Consider the following 17,974-nt stretch of genomic DNA (forward strand, 5'->3'; position numbering starts at 1 on the left):
CTCCTTTTGAAGTCTTTTCTTCAGGGAAGTCTATCCCAACCCATCCATTCTCCTCCCAGGGGTAGATCCTCCAGTTATATGCCCAAATAAGACTCTATTTTTCTTTCATACCATTTCACACCACACATGACTGTACTGTAGAAGTTACAGGGCTAATTACCTGTAAAATGTGTTTCTCCAGGAGAGAGGGATTCTAGAAGAGGTCTGACTTTTCTCCCTATTGGATCCCAGGTCCTCTGGGACTTGGACATAGGATATTCCAGAAGTATTTGTTGTATGAATGAAACTCAAGATTCTTAGTTGGGATAACTTTTTCCGGGATATGCTTTAATTCATGAATATAAAATGTGATTTAACAGATAATCTAAAATGGTATACGTTAAAATAATGCAAATTTCCTTTCTAAAGTAAATACATGAAGATGTATCTACCTTCAACCTCTCCTCGCCCCTTATTTGATCTCCAGAAATACAAATCTAGGGGCGCCTGAGTGGCTCCCGGCTGAGCCCCTGCCTTCAGCTCAGGGCGTGACCCCGGGGTCCCGGGATCGGGATCGAGTCCCACGTCGGGCTCCCTGCGTGGAGCCTGCTTCTCCCTCTGCCTGTGTCTCTGCCTCTCTCTCTCTCTCTCATGTATAAATAAAATAAATAATAAAACAATAGAAATGCAATTCTAAAGCAGCACAGCTGAAGGGGAAAATACTTAAAGATTTCTTCAAGTATTCTCCTATCTCATGGAAATGAGATAATCGAATCCTTTATTTGAAATAAAGAAAAGATTATTGGAACTTGCAGAAGCTAAGCAGTACAAAGCCCATTACAATTTTCCGTTGAAAAGACTTTCTCAGTGCAGATAGCGATAACTTTTCTTAAGCCAAGAGTGAACTGATCTCACGTTAATCATAAATGCTTCCGACTCGGCACAGACCCGCTTCCTGCGGGAGAAGCGGCAAACGTGCGTTCACACACTCGGAACGAGCCGGCCTGGTGACAATCGCGCGTTCCGAGCCCTGAGATTCCAAGAAAAGCAAGTCCCGCCGGTCGCTGGTTCCGTCTGCCCTGGTCCGGGCTGTCCCCAGGCCGCGCTGTCCCCACCACCTCGGCACCTCCGCGTACACGCCTCAGGGCCGCCTCGGCCCCGCGACCCCGGGCGCTCTCCGCCTCACCCGCGCTTCCGTCGGGCACCGCGTCGCGGCCGCGGGCGCTCGGCGGGCCCCCGGGTTCGCGGCGGGGGGGGCGCGGTCGGGTCCCGGGGCCGCCGGGAGGCGAAGGCTGCGCCAGCGACGCGCGGCCCGGCAGCTCCCCGCCGACGCTCTCAGACTTTCCCTGAGTCTGTTACCTCGTGAGGACTGTCCTGGGCCTTGGTTTTCCAGAAACCAACGGGAAAAAGCGTTTCCACGACAGGGCAGCGCGGGGCTGCGGACCGGGTGCCGCCCCCGCCGGGCGCGCGCGGGCAGAGCCTCGGGGCCGACACCGCGCTCCGGGGGGTCCGCGAGCAGCCGCCCCGCGGGGGGAGGGCGCCGGGGCGGGGGGGCCGCGGGGGGCGCCGCAGCCGGGGGCCCGGGCCGAAGCGCCGCCCCCGCCCACCCGGCCCTCAGCCCCCCGCGTCCGCCCCGGCCCGCAGCCCCGGGTCGCCCCTCCCCCCGCCAAGCCCCTCCCCCGGCCGGCCCCCCCGCGCCCGCCCCCGCATCCCGGCCCCGGGCTCGGCCCTCAGACCCCCGCCCCGCCCCCCGGGCTCGGCCTCCCCGCGGGCTGGACGCGCCGCTGCCGCCGCCCCCCGCCGCCCAGGGCCCGCGCGGCCGCCCGGACTACACATCCCAGGGTGCCTCTCGGACGCCGCCCCCCGCCCGCCCCGCCGCTCCCTCCGCCCCCGGCCCTTGTTGTGGCCGCGAGTGCGGCGGCGGAGTTTCTCAGAAAGTCTGCAGCGCCCGGGCCGCGGACAGGAGCCGCCGGGAGCCGCCGGGAGCCCCCGAGAGCGCGACGCGCCGGACCCTGCCCCGCGCCCCGCCCGCCGCCGCCCCCGCCCCCGCCTCCGCCGCGCCCGCCCGCCGCCCCCGCCGCCCCCGGACCTGCCCCGCCGCCTGCCGCCGCCCCGGGCCTCCGCCTCCCGACGCCGGGCGCAGCCGAGCCGGGGGCCGAGCCGGGGGGCGCCGCTGGGGCCGGGCCGCGGGCGCGGGGGAGCGCGGGGGAGCGCGGGCGGCGGCGTCCTGGGCCGGCGCCCGGGGAGGCCCGTTCCGGGGGCGGAGCGCGCGCGGCCGAGCCCGGGTCCGCGGGCAGGAGCGCTCCGGGCGCCGGCGGGACGGGCGCGCTGACGAGGCCCCGCAGCCCCGGCCCCGCGGCCCCGGCCCCCGCCCCCGCCCCGCACGCGCCCCGCCCGCCCCGCCGCCTCGGGCCGCCGAGGTCCTGCGGGCGGCGCGCACCATGAGCGGCGGCGAGGTGGTCTGCTCGGGCTGGCTCCGCAAGTCCCCGCCGGAGAAGAAGCTGAAGCGCTACGTAAGTGCGGCGGCGCCGCCCGGGCCCCCGCCCCGCCCCGACCCCGGCCCCGGCCGCGGCCCCGGCCACAGCCCGCAGCCCAGCGCCTCGCGTCCCGACGGCCCCGGGGCGCCCGGATCCCCCGACCTGCCGCCGCTCTCACCCCCTGGGGGCAGACCCGAGGGGGCGCCCCCGCCCGCTGCCCCCCGCCCGGACCGCAGCCCAGGCCCGCGGAGCTCGGACGGCCGCGGAACCGGCGTCGCAGACCCGCGGGGGACGAGGGCGGCGGCCTTGGGGACGGGGGGGGGGGGCGGAGGGGACGGGGACCGAGGGGCGGAGGGGACCGAGGGGCGGAGGGGACCGAGGGGCGGAGGGGTGGGGACCGAGGGGCGGCCGGGCGTCTAGGCGTCCGCCTCCAGGGCCGTCGGGGGGGCCGGGCTGCGGGCGTTTGGGCGCCTCGGGCGCGCTCTCCAGCGGGGGGGGGGGCAGCTGAGGCCGCGGGGTCTCCGCGTCGGACGGCCTCGCCCAGGCCGCCGGGATCCGGACGCGGCGTCGGCGGCACCGACACAACCTGCGGAGTAGGTGCTGCGCTGTTTCAGCTGCTCCGAGAACATTCCTGGAAAGAACCAGCCTTGCCGCCCGCGCCTTCCTCGGGGCCCAGAACCTTCCCCTCCCTCACCCGCCGGTCCCCGCTGCCGCCCTCCTCAGGGCCCAGAACCTTCCCCCCCCCCCCGCCCCGCCCCCGTCCCCGCTGTCGCCCTCCTCAGGGTCCAGAACCTTCCCCTCCCTCACCCGCCCGTCCCCGCTGTCGCCCTCCTCAGGGCCCAGAACCTTCCCCTCCCTCACCCGCCCGTCCCCGCTGTCGCCCTCCTCAGGGCCCAGAACCTTCCCCTCCCTCACCCGCCCGTCCCCGCTGTCGCCCTCCTCAGGGCCCAGAACCTTCCCCTCGCCCTCCTCAGGGCCCAGAACCTTCCTCAGGGCCCAGACCTTCTGCTCCCTCACCCACTGGTTCCCGCCGCCGCCCTCCTCAGGGCCCAGAACCTTCCTCAGGGCCCAGAACCTTCCCCTCCCTCACCCGCCCGTCCCCGCTGTCACCCTCCTCAGGGCCCAGAACCTTCCCCTCCCTCACCCGCCCGTCCCCGCTGTCGCCCTCCTCAGGGCCCAGAACCTTCCCCTCCCTCACCCGCCCGTCCCCGCTGTCGCCCTCCTCAGGGCCCAGAACCTTCCCCTCCCTCACCCGCCCGTCCCCGCTGTCGCCCTCCTCAGGGCCCAGAACCTTCCTCAGGGCCCAGACCTTCCGCTCCCTCACCCACTGGTTCCCGCCGCCGCCCTCCTCAGGGCCCAGAACCTTCCTCAGGGCCCAGAACCTTCCCCTCCCTCACCCGCCCGTCCCCGCTGTCACCCTCCTCAGGGCCCAGAACCTTCCCCTCCCTCACCTGCGGGTCCCCGCCGCCGCCCTCCTCAGGGCCCAGAACCTTCCTCAGGGCCCAGAACCTTCCCCTCCCTCACCCGCGGGTCCCCGCCGCCGCCCTCCTCAGGACCCAGAACCTTCCTCAGGGCCCAGAACCTTCCCGTTCCTCACCCACCCGTCCCCGCTGTCGCCCTCCTCAGGACCCAGAACCTTCCTCAGGGCCCAGAACCTTTCCCTCACCCGCTGACCCTTTGGCTTTGCCCTCTGCAAAGGAGAAATGGCACATTTGTCCCGGCATATGGAGCCAATGGTTTTTTAGTGAAATGTGTTTTCAAAAGCGAATATATGCCTCCTTGGATACAGATTTACTCTTGGGGGCCCGCACCTCCCATGAAACTGGCCTCTTGTCCGAGGGGATCTACACCCAGTGGTAGAATCCACGTTGATTTTATGAGTCAGTCCTTGGATAGTGAAGTGCAGAGTTTAGCGCGTGGACTCGCCGTGAGTTTCTGGTTCACTCTCTGCCGGCATCTGTCGCACACGTAATTCTCATTAAAGAACTTGATGCCGCACATCCTAAAAAGACTTCTCCAGAAATGTTGGCCCCTTTCAAATCCTGTCTCTTATTACAGCTTCCTGAACGTTCTGGTAAAGGTGCTAACTAACTTTATTTCAACGTTTCTGGGAGACAGTGGTTCATTTAGTTCTTCTATAAAGAATGTTGAGTGTGTGTGAGGAGAGGACGGGGGGAGGTAGGCGCATTTGTTTTCAGAGGCGCATCTTCGGAATCCCGTAGACCTCGGTAGGTCCTTGGAAGAAACTGCAGGTCGGTAGGTTTGCCAACACAGGTGGTGGTTATAGGGGCGTGATGGATTCTTTCAGATGGTTGGTTGGGTCTCTCAAAAGATACCTAGCACTAGCCTAGACCCCCTAAGATTAGAAAATACCTGTAGGAGAGAAGCCTGGCTCTTGGGCTCACAAGTTAATGTGGTATAACCGATGAAGAGAATCAGCCAAAAAGATGGTCTTAGCAAGGACCAAGAAAATGAAAAGTCCCAAATAAAGGAATGTGTATTATTTCATTCGGTCATTACAACAGGTTTATGAGATAGGTGCTACGTCTGCTTCACAGACGAGAAGGCAGTTTCTGTAACTAGATTGTGCCGCAGACAGAACTTGAACCCAGATCTGCCTGACTGGACTATAAAAAGTACTAACCTTTTATGTGAACTTTTATATGAACTCTTACCTAGTTCATTTCAAGTCGAGCTCAGACTAAATCATCTTTAAAGCTCCTTTCAGATGATGACTTTCTAGGAGTCTATGGAGATTAGTTGAGGATGCAGGGAAGAAGCAAGCTGGGGATGAGGTGTGGTGCTGAAGAAACAGCTTTCTGAGTCTTTGGGAAAATGAGACAAGAATACGGGAACAAGTGAACCAGCATAAAGTGGTTTCAGACTGTGTGCCCAAGCTGTTATTTATTTTTTTAATAGATGTTTTGAGGAACAAGCTCAACGTAGTCTGAAACCACGGGGATACTTTAGAGAGAGAGTGGGCTTCCTAAGTTATGTTTTCAACAGGGGGAAGGATATGCCGAACAGCTGGGTGGAGGTGGGGCTTTTCTTGCTGGCTGAGCACCAGTGTTTTCTTTACGTACAGAGCTGGCCCAGGAAGACAGTGTGCAAGGAGAGTACCAGAATTTAAGGGGTCGCAGAAGACTAGAGTGTTATAATTTAAAATGAGGCCTGTTTAGCTGTCATGTTGTTGCCTAGAAGTTTTTGACATTTCTGGATTTATTGGTCTTTAGGCTGTGGTATCAAATTCAGATTGTTTTTGCTAAAGCAGCTTTGACCCTCAAAGATGCATATGTGCATGCGTTTCATATTCTTGTCTCATGTAAAATCTTTATGAAAATAAAAGGTAAAAGGAAACATTGTTGGCCATCCAATAGGCAAAATGTTGCTTCATAATGATTTTTAATGAATGGATTTGCTGTGAATAGATATCTTGGATGAGCGGTACTGTAATTGTTAAACGAGACATCAGGGAGTTTGAGCATTGATTCTTTTGGGGAGCATTTGGCTCATGGGATTTTGACAGTTGTCTCACTGTTTACGGTATTTATAGGGTAGTCCAAACGTTGATTAAGATGATACTTAAGGGCTTTTATGTGACAAAAAATTGTTTTAGTTTTTATCTTTAAAGTCATCTCATGTTATGGCCCCAGTGCATTCCGTTTACAAATCCATTTTATGTTTATTGTTTCATAGTCAACTCACACAGCATTGTGTTCTTTGCACACTAGTGTTTTCATTTGGTATGAAAGCGATTCTTAAATTTTCCAAAGAGAGTAAAAGGAACATAAAAAAGAGGGAGAGAAAGGGAAAGCCTGGATTAGCGCATAGATTCCCTAGCCTTGTCATCTCTTTTTACTCTTTTCTATATTTATTTGCAAAAGGGTAAGAGCCTCTTGTATGTGTTTCATCTTCTGTGAATTTTTTTTTCTGTGAATTTTTTGAAGTCTACTTAAAGTGAAGGTAAAAACATTCATGCTTTCTTTCAGTTTTGTTACTACTGTGCTTTGGTTTTTGTTCTGTGTTATGTATTAAACAGCTGCTTTTTTACTTAAGGACTGGAGTGGAAACATATACAGATCACCGTCACTCAGGTTACAGAAAACAAGTAAACTTTTGATAGCATGCACTCAACGGTGGTGCTCGGATTTTTAAAGAGTATTTAAACATAAATCAGCCATTTGAAGTAATGGTGGGATTTTCATCAGGACTTGAAATTTCAACTAAGATAAAATGTAAGTCTGAAAACAAAGGATTCATTCAAGCCAGCTGGCTCTCACCATATCTCTGCAGGAGGAGCTTCCCTATGGCCTGCCTCAAGTCTGGATACCAAGTTTGGGCTCCTCCAGAGCCCAGCTGTCAGCAGTGGGCAGGTGTGCCATCTCCGCAGGAGAACCTGCTTCTGAGGCCACACCAAGGTGGCCTGCTAGCTGCCAGCCAGCCTGGGAGCAAGACCTCGGCCAGTTCTTGGGTGTGCAGTCTGCACCTAGCTTGAACTCTACTCTCAGCTGTCAGTTAATAGGATGGTTTTTGTCCGGACTTCCAGAACATGCCCCTGATTTTGGAAATGGGCTTGGGAACAGAGATAGCCTCTTCTTCTGGGCGGGCACCTGACATCTTACGTAGAGGAGAAGGAGGGAAGCAGGCAGAGTTAGCAGCATCCCTTTATTCCAGGACAGCCTGGAGTCTGTGCTGAGCATTAGGTCTCTGTGTATAGTGTCACCACAGCAAATGGGCCTGTGATGTCTGAAAGAAAGTCTGGACTTTCTGCATGCATGCAGTTACCAGTAGCAATCAAGGGACTCTGAAGCTTTTGCTTACAGTGACTTGAAGGAATTTTTTTCTTGAAAACTTCAGGATAGTAAACATTCCATTCAGATTTTTAATGTTTTCTTTTTACCTTTCTAATGTGGCAGGGACACTGTTTCTGTTAACAAACAAAGATCATCAGCTACCAATTACAGTAAGCCTTCAAGATAGGTAATGATAGTTGATTCTTTCATTGTGCCTGGACTTAAGAGTATAAAACTCTCCATGTAAAATTTGATGAATTCCTAAATCTGATGGTTGTTGTTTTGGATTTAAAATGATCACGTGGGGGGATCCCTGGGTGGTTCAGCGGTTTAGCGCCACCTTCAGTCCAGGCCGTGACCCTGGGGTCCTGGGATCGAGTCCTGTGTCGGGCTCCCTGCATGGAGCCTGCTTCTCCCTCTGCCTGTGTCTCTGCCCTTCTCTCTCTGTGTCTGTCATGAATAAATAAATTAAATTTTTAAAATAAAATTATCATTTGGAAGTTGTATCGGTTTGGAAGATAGTTTTAGAATTCTGCTGTTTTGAAAATTTGGTTTTAAATTTGTAAAAAGATATCTTTGAACAAAAGACAGTAATATGACAAGAGTTATGCTTGGATAATCTGGTTGACAGCTGAATTGGTTATTTCCATGTATTTTGCCATTATTAAATCTGCTTTAAAAATATGAAAGAAAGAAAACAACAAAGAACTTTTTTATGTCTAAATAAAATTTCATATATATATATATATTTTTTTTAAGTTTATTTTCAGTAATCTGTACACCCAACGTGGGGCTCCAGCTCATGACCCTGAGATCAGGAGTTGCATGCTTTTCTGACTGAGCCAGCCCAGATACCCCAGTAGAATTCCATATTTTGTAGTCAACATGAAAAATATGTAGGTAAGATCTCAATGATTTGCAGATTGAGAAAGTTTAAGAGGTGATAGATTCAAAGCATTAAGGGCCATCACTCCTAATTTTCTTATAGAAACTAACACAGGAGAAGGGACATCACAACAGGTAGACTAATACTTTATTTTTGAAGGATTTGAACTAAATTGTGCTGCTGTGGAAGGAACCCTGGACTGAGTGTCAGGACCTGGAATTCAACTTGACTTTGCCATTATCTACAGGATACTTGGACCATTCTGACCCTCAGTTTCCTTATCTGTAAAATGGGGAAGGGGTGTGCAGATTTAGATTCTAAACTCTATTGCGGCTTCACATTCCTTAGATATTTCCTTGGAAGTGAGAGGCAGAGGGAGAAGCTTCTCAATAGGCCTCTTTTCTTGGGAAATAAATTTTACTTTCATGCTCATTTTAAACAGTTAAGTGAACATATTAAGAACTGCTTAAGCAGAGTTCTTTGGGGACCCTCCTGAGCTTGCCTTAGCAGAACCCAGGCTCACTGAGCACTGGGCTGTGGAGTTGCTGCTCTGGATGCCATGGTGTTGTGGTGTCCCCAGCACCCAGAGCAGTGCCCAGCTCAGGATAGAAGTGGTGCAGGTATCTGTTGACTGAATAAACCAACTGGTATTTCTGGAGCTCTTGCAATGTGTCATGTGTGGAATACAGTGCAGGGAAAGGCCCCCTCCCTGCCCTCAAGGAGGTTCTAATCTATTTGTGAAGACAAGCTGTAAAGGCACAGGCACCTACCTTTAAATTGTTTTACAAGACGTGTGTTGTGAAGTCGTGTGTGATTCCTTGCCAGATGACTGATTCAGACAGTAATTGCTGAGGAGTTCAGATAGAGAGGGGAGTGGAAGGGGGCTGCCAGGGGAGGATTCACAAAAGACTTTTCCGGCTCTGTTCTTGGAAGAACTGAGGTGCTGCTGGCAGGAATGGCGAATCCTCAGGGAAGCCTGGCTTTACAGGAGGAACAAAGACTTCGTGTTGAGTTTAGACCTCCTTGGAAGAGAGCAGCCTCGGAACACCTCCGTTTCAAGCGTGGAGCATGGATGTCAGCGGTAACGCCGAGTTTGAGAAGTTTCTGTTTCTGCCTTGACACAGTGCTCCTGCCGGGAACCTGGCCACAAGGGAATGTTACGTGTCAGACAAGAAACAAACAACACGACTCGTTGGGTCACCTGAACTTATTAAAATTCCAAGGGACATGTGTTATTTAAGATTTCTTTATGTCTGTTTTGAGCTAAATAATTCATTTTGGCAAGCAGTTCGTTTACAGCAGAGAGGGAGCATGTTCTGGTGGGAGGGAGAATAAAAGAGCCTTTGATTCCCTTGCTGCTGCGTTCCGCGGGCTGCGCTGCCTTGGGCTAGTGGCTTATTTTGGGCCTTGGAGGCCGTCTTAGCCCAGCTGCGTGCGCGCCAGGAACCTCGGGGTCCTGTTGAACCCCTCTGACTGCTGGTGGAGGCTTCCTCTCATCTCACATTCCTCAGATTAACATGGGGGCTAATTTCCACCAACTTCGAGCTTCCATCTGAGTTTGCCATTTGAACTTTGGCTTGAAGTCGCGATATTTCTGTGACTCCCTTTATCTCCGGCTGTGGACTTGAGTACAGGAAACTTATCAAGTCACAGGTCTCTTTATTGTCCCCTCTTTGGCTACAAGCACAAGTAAAATTAGCCTCCTTTTCTTCTGTAGATTACTCCTGGGGAAAAGTGGTTCTTTGTACCGTGGATTTCCACATCCATTAAATAAGTAGCCTCTTCCGCGGCCAAGCTGGGGAGGCCTGAGTGGTGGCGGGCGGTGGGCCTGTGGAGCGCCTGGGAGCAGCCCCGGGCCCTGCGCTGTTCAGGCTTGGGCGTGTAAGCACCTTGACTCTGAAATGCAAGAGAGATGCTCTTCTGTTTTCCGCCGTCCTCCGCTTCACAGGCGCAAAGCTCTCCTAACCGAAGAGAATAATTCTCGTTACCGCTTCTGACCCTCTCCCTGCCTGCTTTGTGAAGAACAGTTCACGCTGCGCACCGGGTGCGTGCTTGGCTGTTATCTCTGTTACATTAGCTCTTGAGGCGTTCTGATTACAGCTTGTGGCTGCCAAGCCCTGTCCTGCAGTATTATCTGGAACAAAAATTTTCCATGTGGTTGTTTTTAGCAGAGCTGCTATATGTAAACTGCACGTGAAGGTGTAAGTTGCAAAGAGATAGAGCTTCTAGAAGGGAAAATGTGAGTTATCTTAAATTCTTTCTACCTTTTAATTGTTCTTTCTATGTATTTCAGAAATTTTTATCATATTTCTGAACTGAGTTTTATTTTCATAGACTGGAACGAATGCCAAATTCCATGAGTTTTTCTTATAGTGGTATTTCTTTTTTCTCTCAGCTTTTTACTTTGAATTCATACTTGGCCTAAATAATTCCCTATGTGTTCAAAAAGAAAAAAAAATGTCCTAAAAGGAAAAAAACAAATGGCTACATTGTTCCATGAATTAAAAACAATATACGGAGAGCCCAAATATTTCTTTTCAGTGTAAAAATCTTAGGTCATTTTTTTTTTAAAGGAAGAAAAATATTAAACTTTGCTTTAACTATCCTGTTCATTGTTTTTCTTTTCCCTTCTTTATTTTTCTTTGACTAGTGTAGTTTAAATTTTTTTTGAAAACAGTTTTATACATTCTTTAAGAATACCACACGTGGAAAAAGAAAACATTACATTTCAAGAGAAAAGTCAGAGGAGGGCATCTATCCTGTGGTCTGAAAAGGGAAAAATGTCAGTTGACCTCACAGCTTTGTACATTACTTTCCTGTTGCTTGGTTGAATTGGATATTTGTTATTTGCCTACAGATATTTTTCGCTGTTATACATGAAATAAGCAGATAAATAGAATTTTAGTCAAGGTTTGCTTTTGTGTAATGAGGACATAGGACATTAGCTATCAAGAGAACGTTAAGAACGCCATCTGTTCTTGTTTTTATTTTTGTTTTGTTTTTAGTTTATTTATTTTTAGTAGTTTCCAAACCCAGTGTGAGGCTCGAACTCATAACCTGGAGATCAAGAGTTGCATGCTCTGCTGACTAAGCCCGCCGGGCACCCCTTTATTTTTTGTTTCTAATGCATCAGTTGGCCAGTTGCTATAACATTTTGCTTGCTGACTTTTTTTTTTTTACGCGGGAGAGAGGCAAAAGCACTGTTTGTCTCGTGGATCTCTGTCTACCCCTCTTGCTCTTTTCTCTTTGTTTTCATTTCTTTCTCTGTAATGTAAGCCTAGCCACAGGTATCACAGACTTTTTGTGTCAGAATCCTTACACACGCGTTCTTTCATCTTTTCTCTGGAAGGGGGCAGTTATTTCTGTCCCTGTAATGTGGCAATCAAGGTCCGGAATAATACTGTTCCACCCAGCATGTAGATTGTTTTCCTCTCTTGAAATTCAGTTTTTAGTTACTCCTGTATTGGGAAATGTGGTCAGGCCACTTTCCGAGCAGCAGAACTCCTCCCTGAGATGACTACCTGATTAAAGAATTAAGTACCTGGTGTGCTTTCTCAATCCCAGTCCACCACACGTTCCCATTAGTGCTGTGGCCAGAGTCACAGCAGCCACGATGGACGTGCTTCTGGCTGGAGGGATGACCCATCGATTAGCGGCAGAGAAGTTTTAACCTTCCACTCTTGAAAGGGGAACACTTGGTAAAATGCTGCCTCCAGTGTTTTGAATTCCAGTGGCGTTAGGTAGAACTTGAAGAGGGATGATCACCTCAGTCGGTCGAGGAGGTATTATTTGAGTCCCCTTCCCTCTGGCAAAGTCAGGATTGACCCCAAAGTGGTTTGGGAGTATTAGGATTTTACAAGTTCTCCCTGACAGTTCCAGGTTTAGATGTTTGAGGTGTTGAGAAAAGGTAAAAGGAAGTACTGAACTAGTAAGAATGCAAAGTATTTAGGAAGGTAATTTGATCCTAGTGATGCTGTTACATAAAACCAAAGCCTTCTGAGTAATCTTCACTAGGTATATAGGTCATTGATCTCCGAAGAACAGGGTGCAAAATTAAACTGGTGCTATTGAACAGTATTCCCTTTCTTCTTTTCCTTCACTTCAAGTAAATAGTCAAAAAAGGAAAAGCAAGCCTAATATGTTTTTATATTTAATATATTTTTTCTAGATGATTTTCATAATGACCCACAGTATACACAGTAGGAGGTATATACACATGATCTGTTTACAAAGAAAATTACGGCTTTAATGATCATTCTTTGGCGTTTGTAATAGGATATTAATTTCCAGAGGACAAAGATGGCTTTTATTCTTGGCGTCTAAAGGTACTGTGTGATACCGTGCATGATCTCTCGAACAACATGACCAGATAATTATAGAATTTTAAGCCTAGAATTATAAGTCACGTAGTTCAGTGTTTTTCGATGCTTCTAACCCATTTTTTTTTCCACGTGTTGTTTGGAGGCCTTTGGCTTTTTATCCTGTTTTTCTATGATTTGCATTCCCAAAACAATTGCTCTATTGAGTATCTTTTCCAATTACACAAATATCCTTCTTTCCTCGTCAAGAATCCAACCTCCTTGTTTTACAGGGAGTGAGAATTAGCCCCTGGAATACTAATTGATTTGTCCCAGGTCGTACACACTGACCAGCTGTTCTGAGAGCCAGATCTTCTTACCCCTTGGGTCAGATCCTTCAGGTGACTGAGGGGATGCCTGCTGTGAACAGGTACTGTCAAGAACTGAGAAGAAGAGGACCAAGAGGGCACTGCCTCCATCTTTTGGGAGTTTATATGCTACAGAGGATGCACTTAGTACTGCAAATTATATTTTAATCAGTGATGTTTGAGGTAAGACTCTAGAAGAATTTAGTAGAAGGAGGTGAATTCATGGACTCTGCGAAGGCTTAATGAAAGTGTTTAGTTTTCTCACCGGTACCTTATAGTGGATTCCGTTTTCAAAGTCAGACTCTTTCTATTCTCCTTTCCTAGCCTGACTCTTTTTTTTTTTTTTTTGGTAGGCTCCACACCTAATGTGGAGCTTGAACTCACAACCCTGAGATCAAGAGTAGCATGCTCTACTGACTGAGCCAGCCAGGCACCCCCAGCCAGAAGACCCTTGAGTGGGTTTTGTGCGCTCTGCTGCCTCCACCTGCTGTGCATTTCATAATGCAGGAGAGCCTGTGTCTCTTCCCCCTACCCTTACCTAACACTTCCCTCTGAGGTCCCCAGTGACCTCCTGGCCGCCAGATCTAACAGAACTAGATTTGAACTTTTTAGGTCTTCCTTTTCATGGCGCTCCTGACTACAGTGATGGACAGATGACCGGTCCTTCTTTTCAGAATCTTCTTTCCTGTGCTTTTCTGATACCGGCTCTGGTCTCTCCTTATGTGTGGGAGTTCTTCAGCATTCTGGGGCCAGCCCTGGATGACCTCTTCTCTCGTCGCAGGCCGTTAGTGGCTCTTCATCCTTCGTGAGTTCATGAACCCCTTTGAAAATTTGATAAAAGGTCTGGGCTCTCACTTTCTGCAGAATTCTTACAAACTTACCCACAACTGTTAAAGATAATTTTGCATGTTTTCTAACCTTTAAAGCTCATCTCTGGATCTTACATGGCCCTGAATTATACACTGATGGTTCCAGGGCGTTATCTCAGTCCACAGGTCTGACTGCTTAGATTCAGAACTAATTAGATTCCCCACAGCAGCCCAGACTCTGCGCATCCACAGCCGACCTTCTCACCCTCTCCCTGTACCGGATCCTCTCATTGTTCCCTCAGTCATTCAGTCGCTACACCAAGCCCATTGTCCTGTTGCTGGAGCCAGAGGGTTCTGTGTTGTTCCTCCCTCGTTCTTCATACTCAGTGACAAATCCTGTTGTTTTACCTCCCAAATATCTCTTGAGGGGCGCCTCGGTGGCTCAGTCGGTTAAGCGCCTGACTCTTGATTTCTGTTCAGGTCATGATTTCAGGGTCATGGGATCAAGCCCCGGTGTGGGGCTCTGCACTGGGCATGAAGCCGGCCTCAGTTCTCACCCTGTTCCTGGCCTTCCTCCCCGCTGCCCCACCCCCGCTGCGTGCTCCTGCATGATCTTTCTTAAAAAATACCAAACCACAAATACCTCTTGCGTTGATCGATTGATCGTACTACCTAAGATGCCTCTGCCTTTCTTCTGGATTGCTGCAGGAGCCAGTGGCCTCTCTCCTTCCATTTCTCCACTCCCCCTGCTGTCTTCATTAAAGCAGCCAGAATGGCCTTTGGAAACACAGGTCTGCACACATCGCTCCCCAGTTTGTAGCTGCTCTGCAGCAGTTCCTTTGCCCTTCGGGATGCCCAGACCTCTTCTCTCAGCTTGCCAGGCCCTTTTGATGGGGGCCCGCCCCTGTGTGTGCCTACCATTGTCCTTGTTGCTGCCTCTCACTTGGGCCCTGGGTTTCAGCTGTGCTGACCGTCCACAGTCCAGTCTGGCCGTGTGGTCTGTCCCTCTGGCCTTTGCCCGTGCTCTGCTCTTCAGGAGTTTTTGGTCCTCCCGTCTGCCTTCACAACCAGGCTAACTTCTGCTTGTTCTCTGCCCCCGAAGCCTCCCAGCACTCTCACACGTCCACAGAGTGGGCTGCCAGCCTCTGTTTTAGCCTCTCTTTATGCTCTTCCATTTGCGAAGCATGGCGCCCGTCACCCCTGATCATACATGCTTGTTTTAATTGCTTACTGCTCCTTCACGTGGCAGGGCCATACGGGAACTTTTGTAAACTTTAGGTACTTTTGTTTTCATGGGCTCCCCTTCCTCTACCAAAAAAAGAATAAAAATTATATTTTGCAACTGTGTCAGTATAAAGATGAATATGTTCCAAGTTGGTGTCATTATTATTATAGCCATTTTTATCCTAATTTTAAAAGAAATTAATATAAAAACACTTTTTATGGGCTCCTAAAAGTCTCATGGGCCCTCGCATAGTGCCCCCATGCCTGATAGATACGTTGGCTCTGATAAATAGGCATAAAAAATACTTTGGGCCTACTCAGTTATTTTATTATATGTCTCTTTTGTAATGGCTTGGCTAGGTTTTTGTTTTTTGGGTTTTTGGTGTTTTTTTTTTTTTTAGATTTTCATTTATTTGAGGGAAAGAGAGCAAGAGTGAGGGAGAGGGAGAGAGAAAGGGAGAGGGAGGGAGCACAAGTGTGGGGCAGGGGGAGGGAGAGGCAGACACCTGCTGGGCAGGGAGCCTGCTGCAGAGCTAAATTCTCAGGACCCAGGGATCATGCCCTGAGCTGAAGGCAGACCCTTAACTGACTGACCACCTTGGCACCCCCTTGGATAGCTTATTAAAACAATATTAAGGGCCCCTGGGTGGGTTGGCAGCAGTTGAGCATCTGCCTTTGGCTCAGGCCATAACCCTGGGGTCCTGGGATCGAGTTCTGCATCCATTCCCCGCAGGGAGCCTGCTTCTCCTTCTGCCTGTGTCTCTGCCTTTCTCTGTCTCTGTCATGAATAAATTTTTAAAAATCTTTAAGAAAATATGAAGATTTTTGTATTTTAGCCCCTGGTAATAGAAAATTTTATGGAAAAATAGAGTGATATACTTAAAAGGAGTATATTATATATATATATATTTAAAAGCAGGACTTGTGAGGTCTTTTTATGATTTCAAAAATATGTTGTATGAGCTATTTTATTAATACAAACTTTTCTTCATGATGGTTCTGTATGCTACAGTGGTTTTTAGTGGGAGTGGGGAGGTAATTTTGCTCCCATAGGGGACATTTGAGAATGTCTGAGAACATTTTTAGTTGTCACAGCTGGGGGTACTCCTGGCTGCTAATCAGTGGAGGCAGGGGTGCTGCTAAACGTTCTACATTGCACAGTATGGCCCCTACAACAGAGAATTATCTCTGCCCAGTATATCAGTAGTGCTGAAGTTGAGAAAGCTTGATGTAGAGAAATTCTTCATGAAGCTTAGTTTTTACATGTGTATTATTTGGTTTATTTCCCTGTGTCCGTTAGAAGCTAAACTGTTCACCCCTGAACAACTCAGATTTGAGCATGAATCCACTTAGATGTGGACTTTTTTCAGTAAAATATTGGAAAATGTTTTGGAGATTTGCAACCATTTGAAAAACAGACCAGGTGGCGGGGGGGGGGGGGGATGAGGGGGGTCCTAGGGGGCTCAGTCTGTTAAGATCTGACTTTAGATTTTGGCTTAGGTCATGATCTCAGGGTTAGGGAATTGAGTCAGGCTCTGTGTTGGGCATGGAACCAGCTTGAGATTCTCTTCTCTCTCTCCCTCTCCCTCTGCCCCTTCCCCCCTAAAAAAGGTGACAAAGAGAAAGAAAAACTCACAGAGGAACCAAGTAGCCTAGAGTACCAAAATTTTTTTTAAAAAAGATACTATTGTAAGAATACAGAATATAATACATACCAGACATGTGTTAACGGCTTTATTGGTAAGGCTTCTGGTCAGCAGGAGGCTTTTAGTAGTTAACGTTTTGGGGGAGTCAGAAGTTATATGCAGGATTTTCAATTGCATGGGGGGTTGGCACCCTTAACCGCTGTGTTCAAGGATGAGCTGTATTTCAGGTGTGGGATTGTGTTGTACGACTGGAAGCAAACATTATTATTTTTTTTTTTACCTCAGTAAGGCTGAGAATAGTCATTGAGGTGGCTGAGCTTATAGACACTAGAGGTTGGTGCTGCAGAACTCTTCCACTGGGGTTTATCTGATAGACAAAATCTCTCTGAAAGGGTCTGTCATTTAAATCATTACCCAAATACTCATTATTGCCCGAGCTAATCCTAACCAGAGTACAACCAGTTGTTGTCTGGGTGGGGAGGGGGATGTTGAGTCGTTTTTCATGATTTTTATTACGTCTTGGCTTGAATATCACCATTCATTGTTCACAAGCCGCCCAGCTTGTTTACTCTTTATAAATTACATGTAATCAGCCCTCTTGCAGGTCTGGCTACTGTAATTGGTAGTAGCCACGGAGCAGGGCTGACGAGTCCACATTTGTGCTGATGTCTCATATTCAGCTCATGTTCCGCTCTCCGTGCTTTCTCCCTTGCCTCTTCCTTCTGTTTTTTAAAAGGAAGGTGGTGAGGGAATTGCCACCATGCTCTCTTCTCAGAGGCTCTGATGGTGCTTGTTTATAGTTTGGTTCAGTCCCTGTGTCTTTTGGGAAGAATCCATCCAGGGTTAGAGGCAGGGAGCCTCAGACTTCTTCCCTGTGCATTATAGTCAACCTGGGTGACTGCTAAAGTGCGGATTCTTGAGCCCTACCCATTTCTGATATTTAGTAAATTTAGGTAGAAGTCCAGAATATTTTTTACTTCAAATCCTTTATGATTCTGATGTAAGTGGTTCTTAAATTATACTTGGGGAAATCCTTAGTTAGGCATGGAGAGAAAAAGGGAGAGGAAAGAAAATCCAGTAGAAGCCCATGTGTATGAAGAGTGGGATGGGAAGACAGGAACTTAGAAAGTAGCATTAGCTTCTCTACTGTGAGATAAGGGAAGTATGCCGTGTTGCTATGTGCTCTGTTTTCTAGCAGTGATTTAGATTAAACTGTCCCATAAAAAGGACACACTTAGAGGAAGACAAAAGTGAAAGGGAATTTTTAGAAAGGTTAGAATGTGAGAAAGTACCTAACTGAGCCGCTGAGAAGACCTTATTAAATCAGGGAAGGTATTATGTAACTATTGATTTTTAAAAAGATTGTGCATTCTTGAATTAAGCATTTATGAATGACTTAAAGAGGTGAGATGAAGAAGGATTTGCTCTTTGCCAGAACTTCTGGTTATTCTGGTTATTGGATCTGAAAGCATGTTATTCAGATTTGGTCCTGAT

At 49.3% G+C, this 17,974-nt stretch overlaps 1 protein-coding gene across 4 annotated transcripts in view; it reads left to right on the plus strand.

Annotated features, from left to right (window-relative positions):
- The first annotated feature begins 2,229 nt into the window (after positions 1 to 2,229).
- Positions 2,230 to 17,974, plus strand: part of GAB1 (GRB2 associated binding protein 1) — a 117,747-nt gene continuing 102,002 nt past the window's right edge. For 2 of the 4 annotated variants that reach the window (XM_041757915.1, XM_041757914.1), the window contains exon 1: positions 2,232 to 2,492. In XM_041757915.1, coding sequence (XP_041613849.1) covers positions 2,421 to 2,492 — 72 coding nt within the window. In that variant the 5' untranslated portion in view covers positions 2,232 to 2,420. Of the gene's footprint in view, positions 2,493 to 17,974 lie in introns of all 4 variants that reach the window. The other 2 variants (XM_041757913.1, XM_041757916.1) reach the window with 2 other exon arrangements.

This window comes from Vulpes lagopus, chromosome 6 (genome assembly GCF_018345385.1).
Source record: "Vulpes lagopus strain Blue_001 chromosome 6, ASM1834538v1, whole genome shotgun sequence".
Lineage (NCBI taxonomy): Eukaryota > Metazoa > Chordata > Mammalia > Carnivora > Canidae > Vulpes > Vulpes lagopus.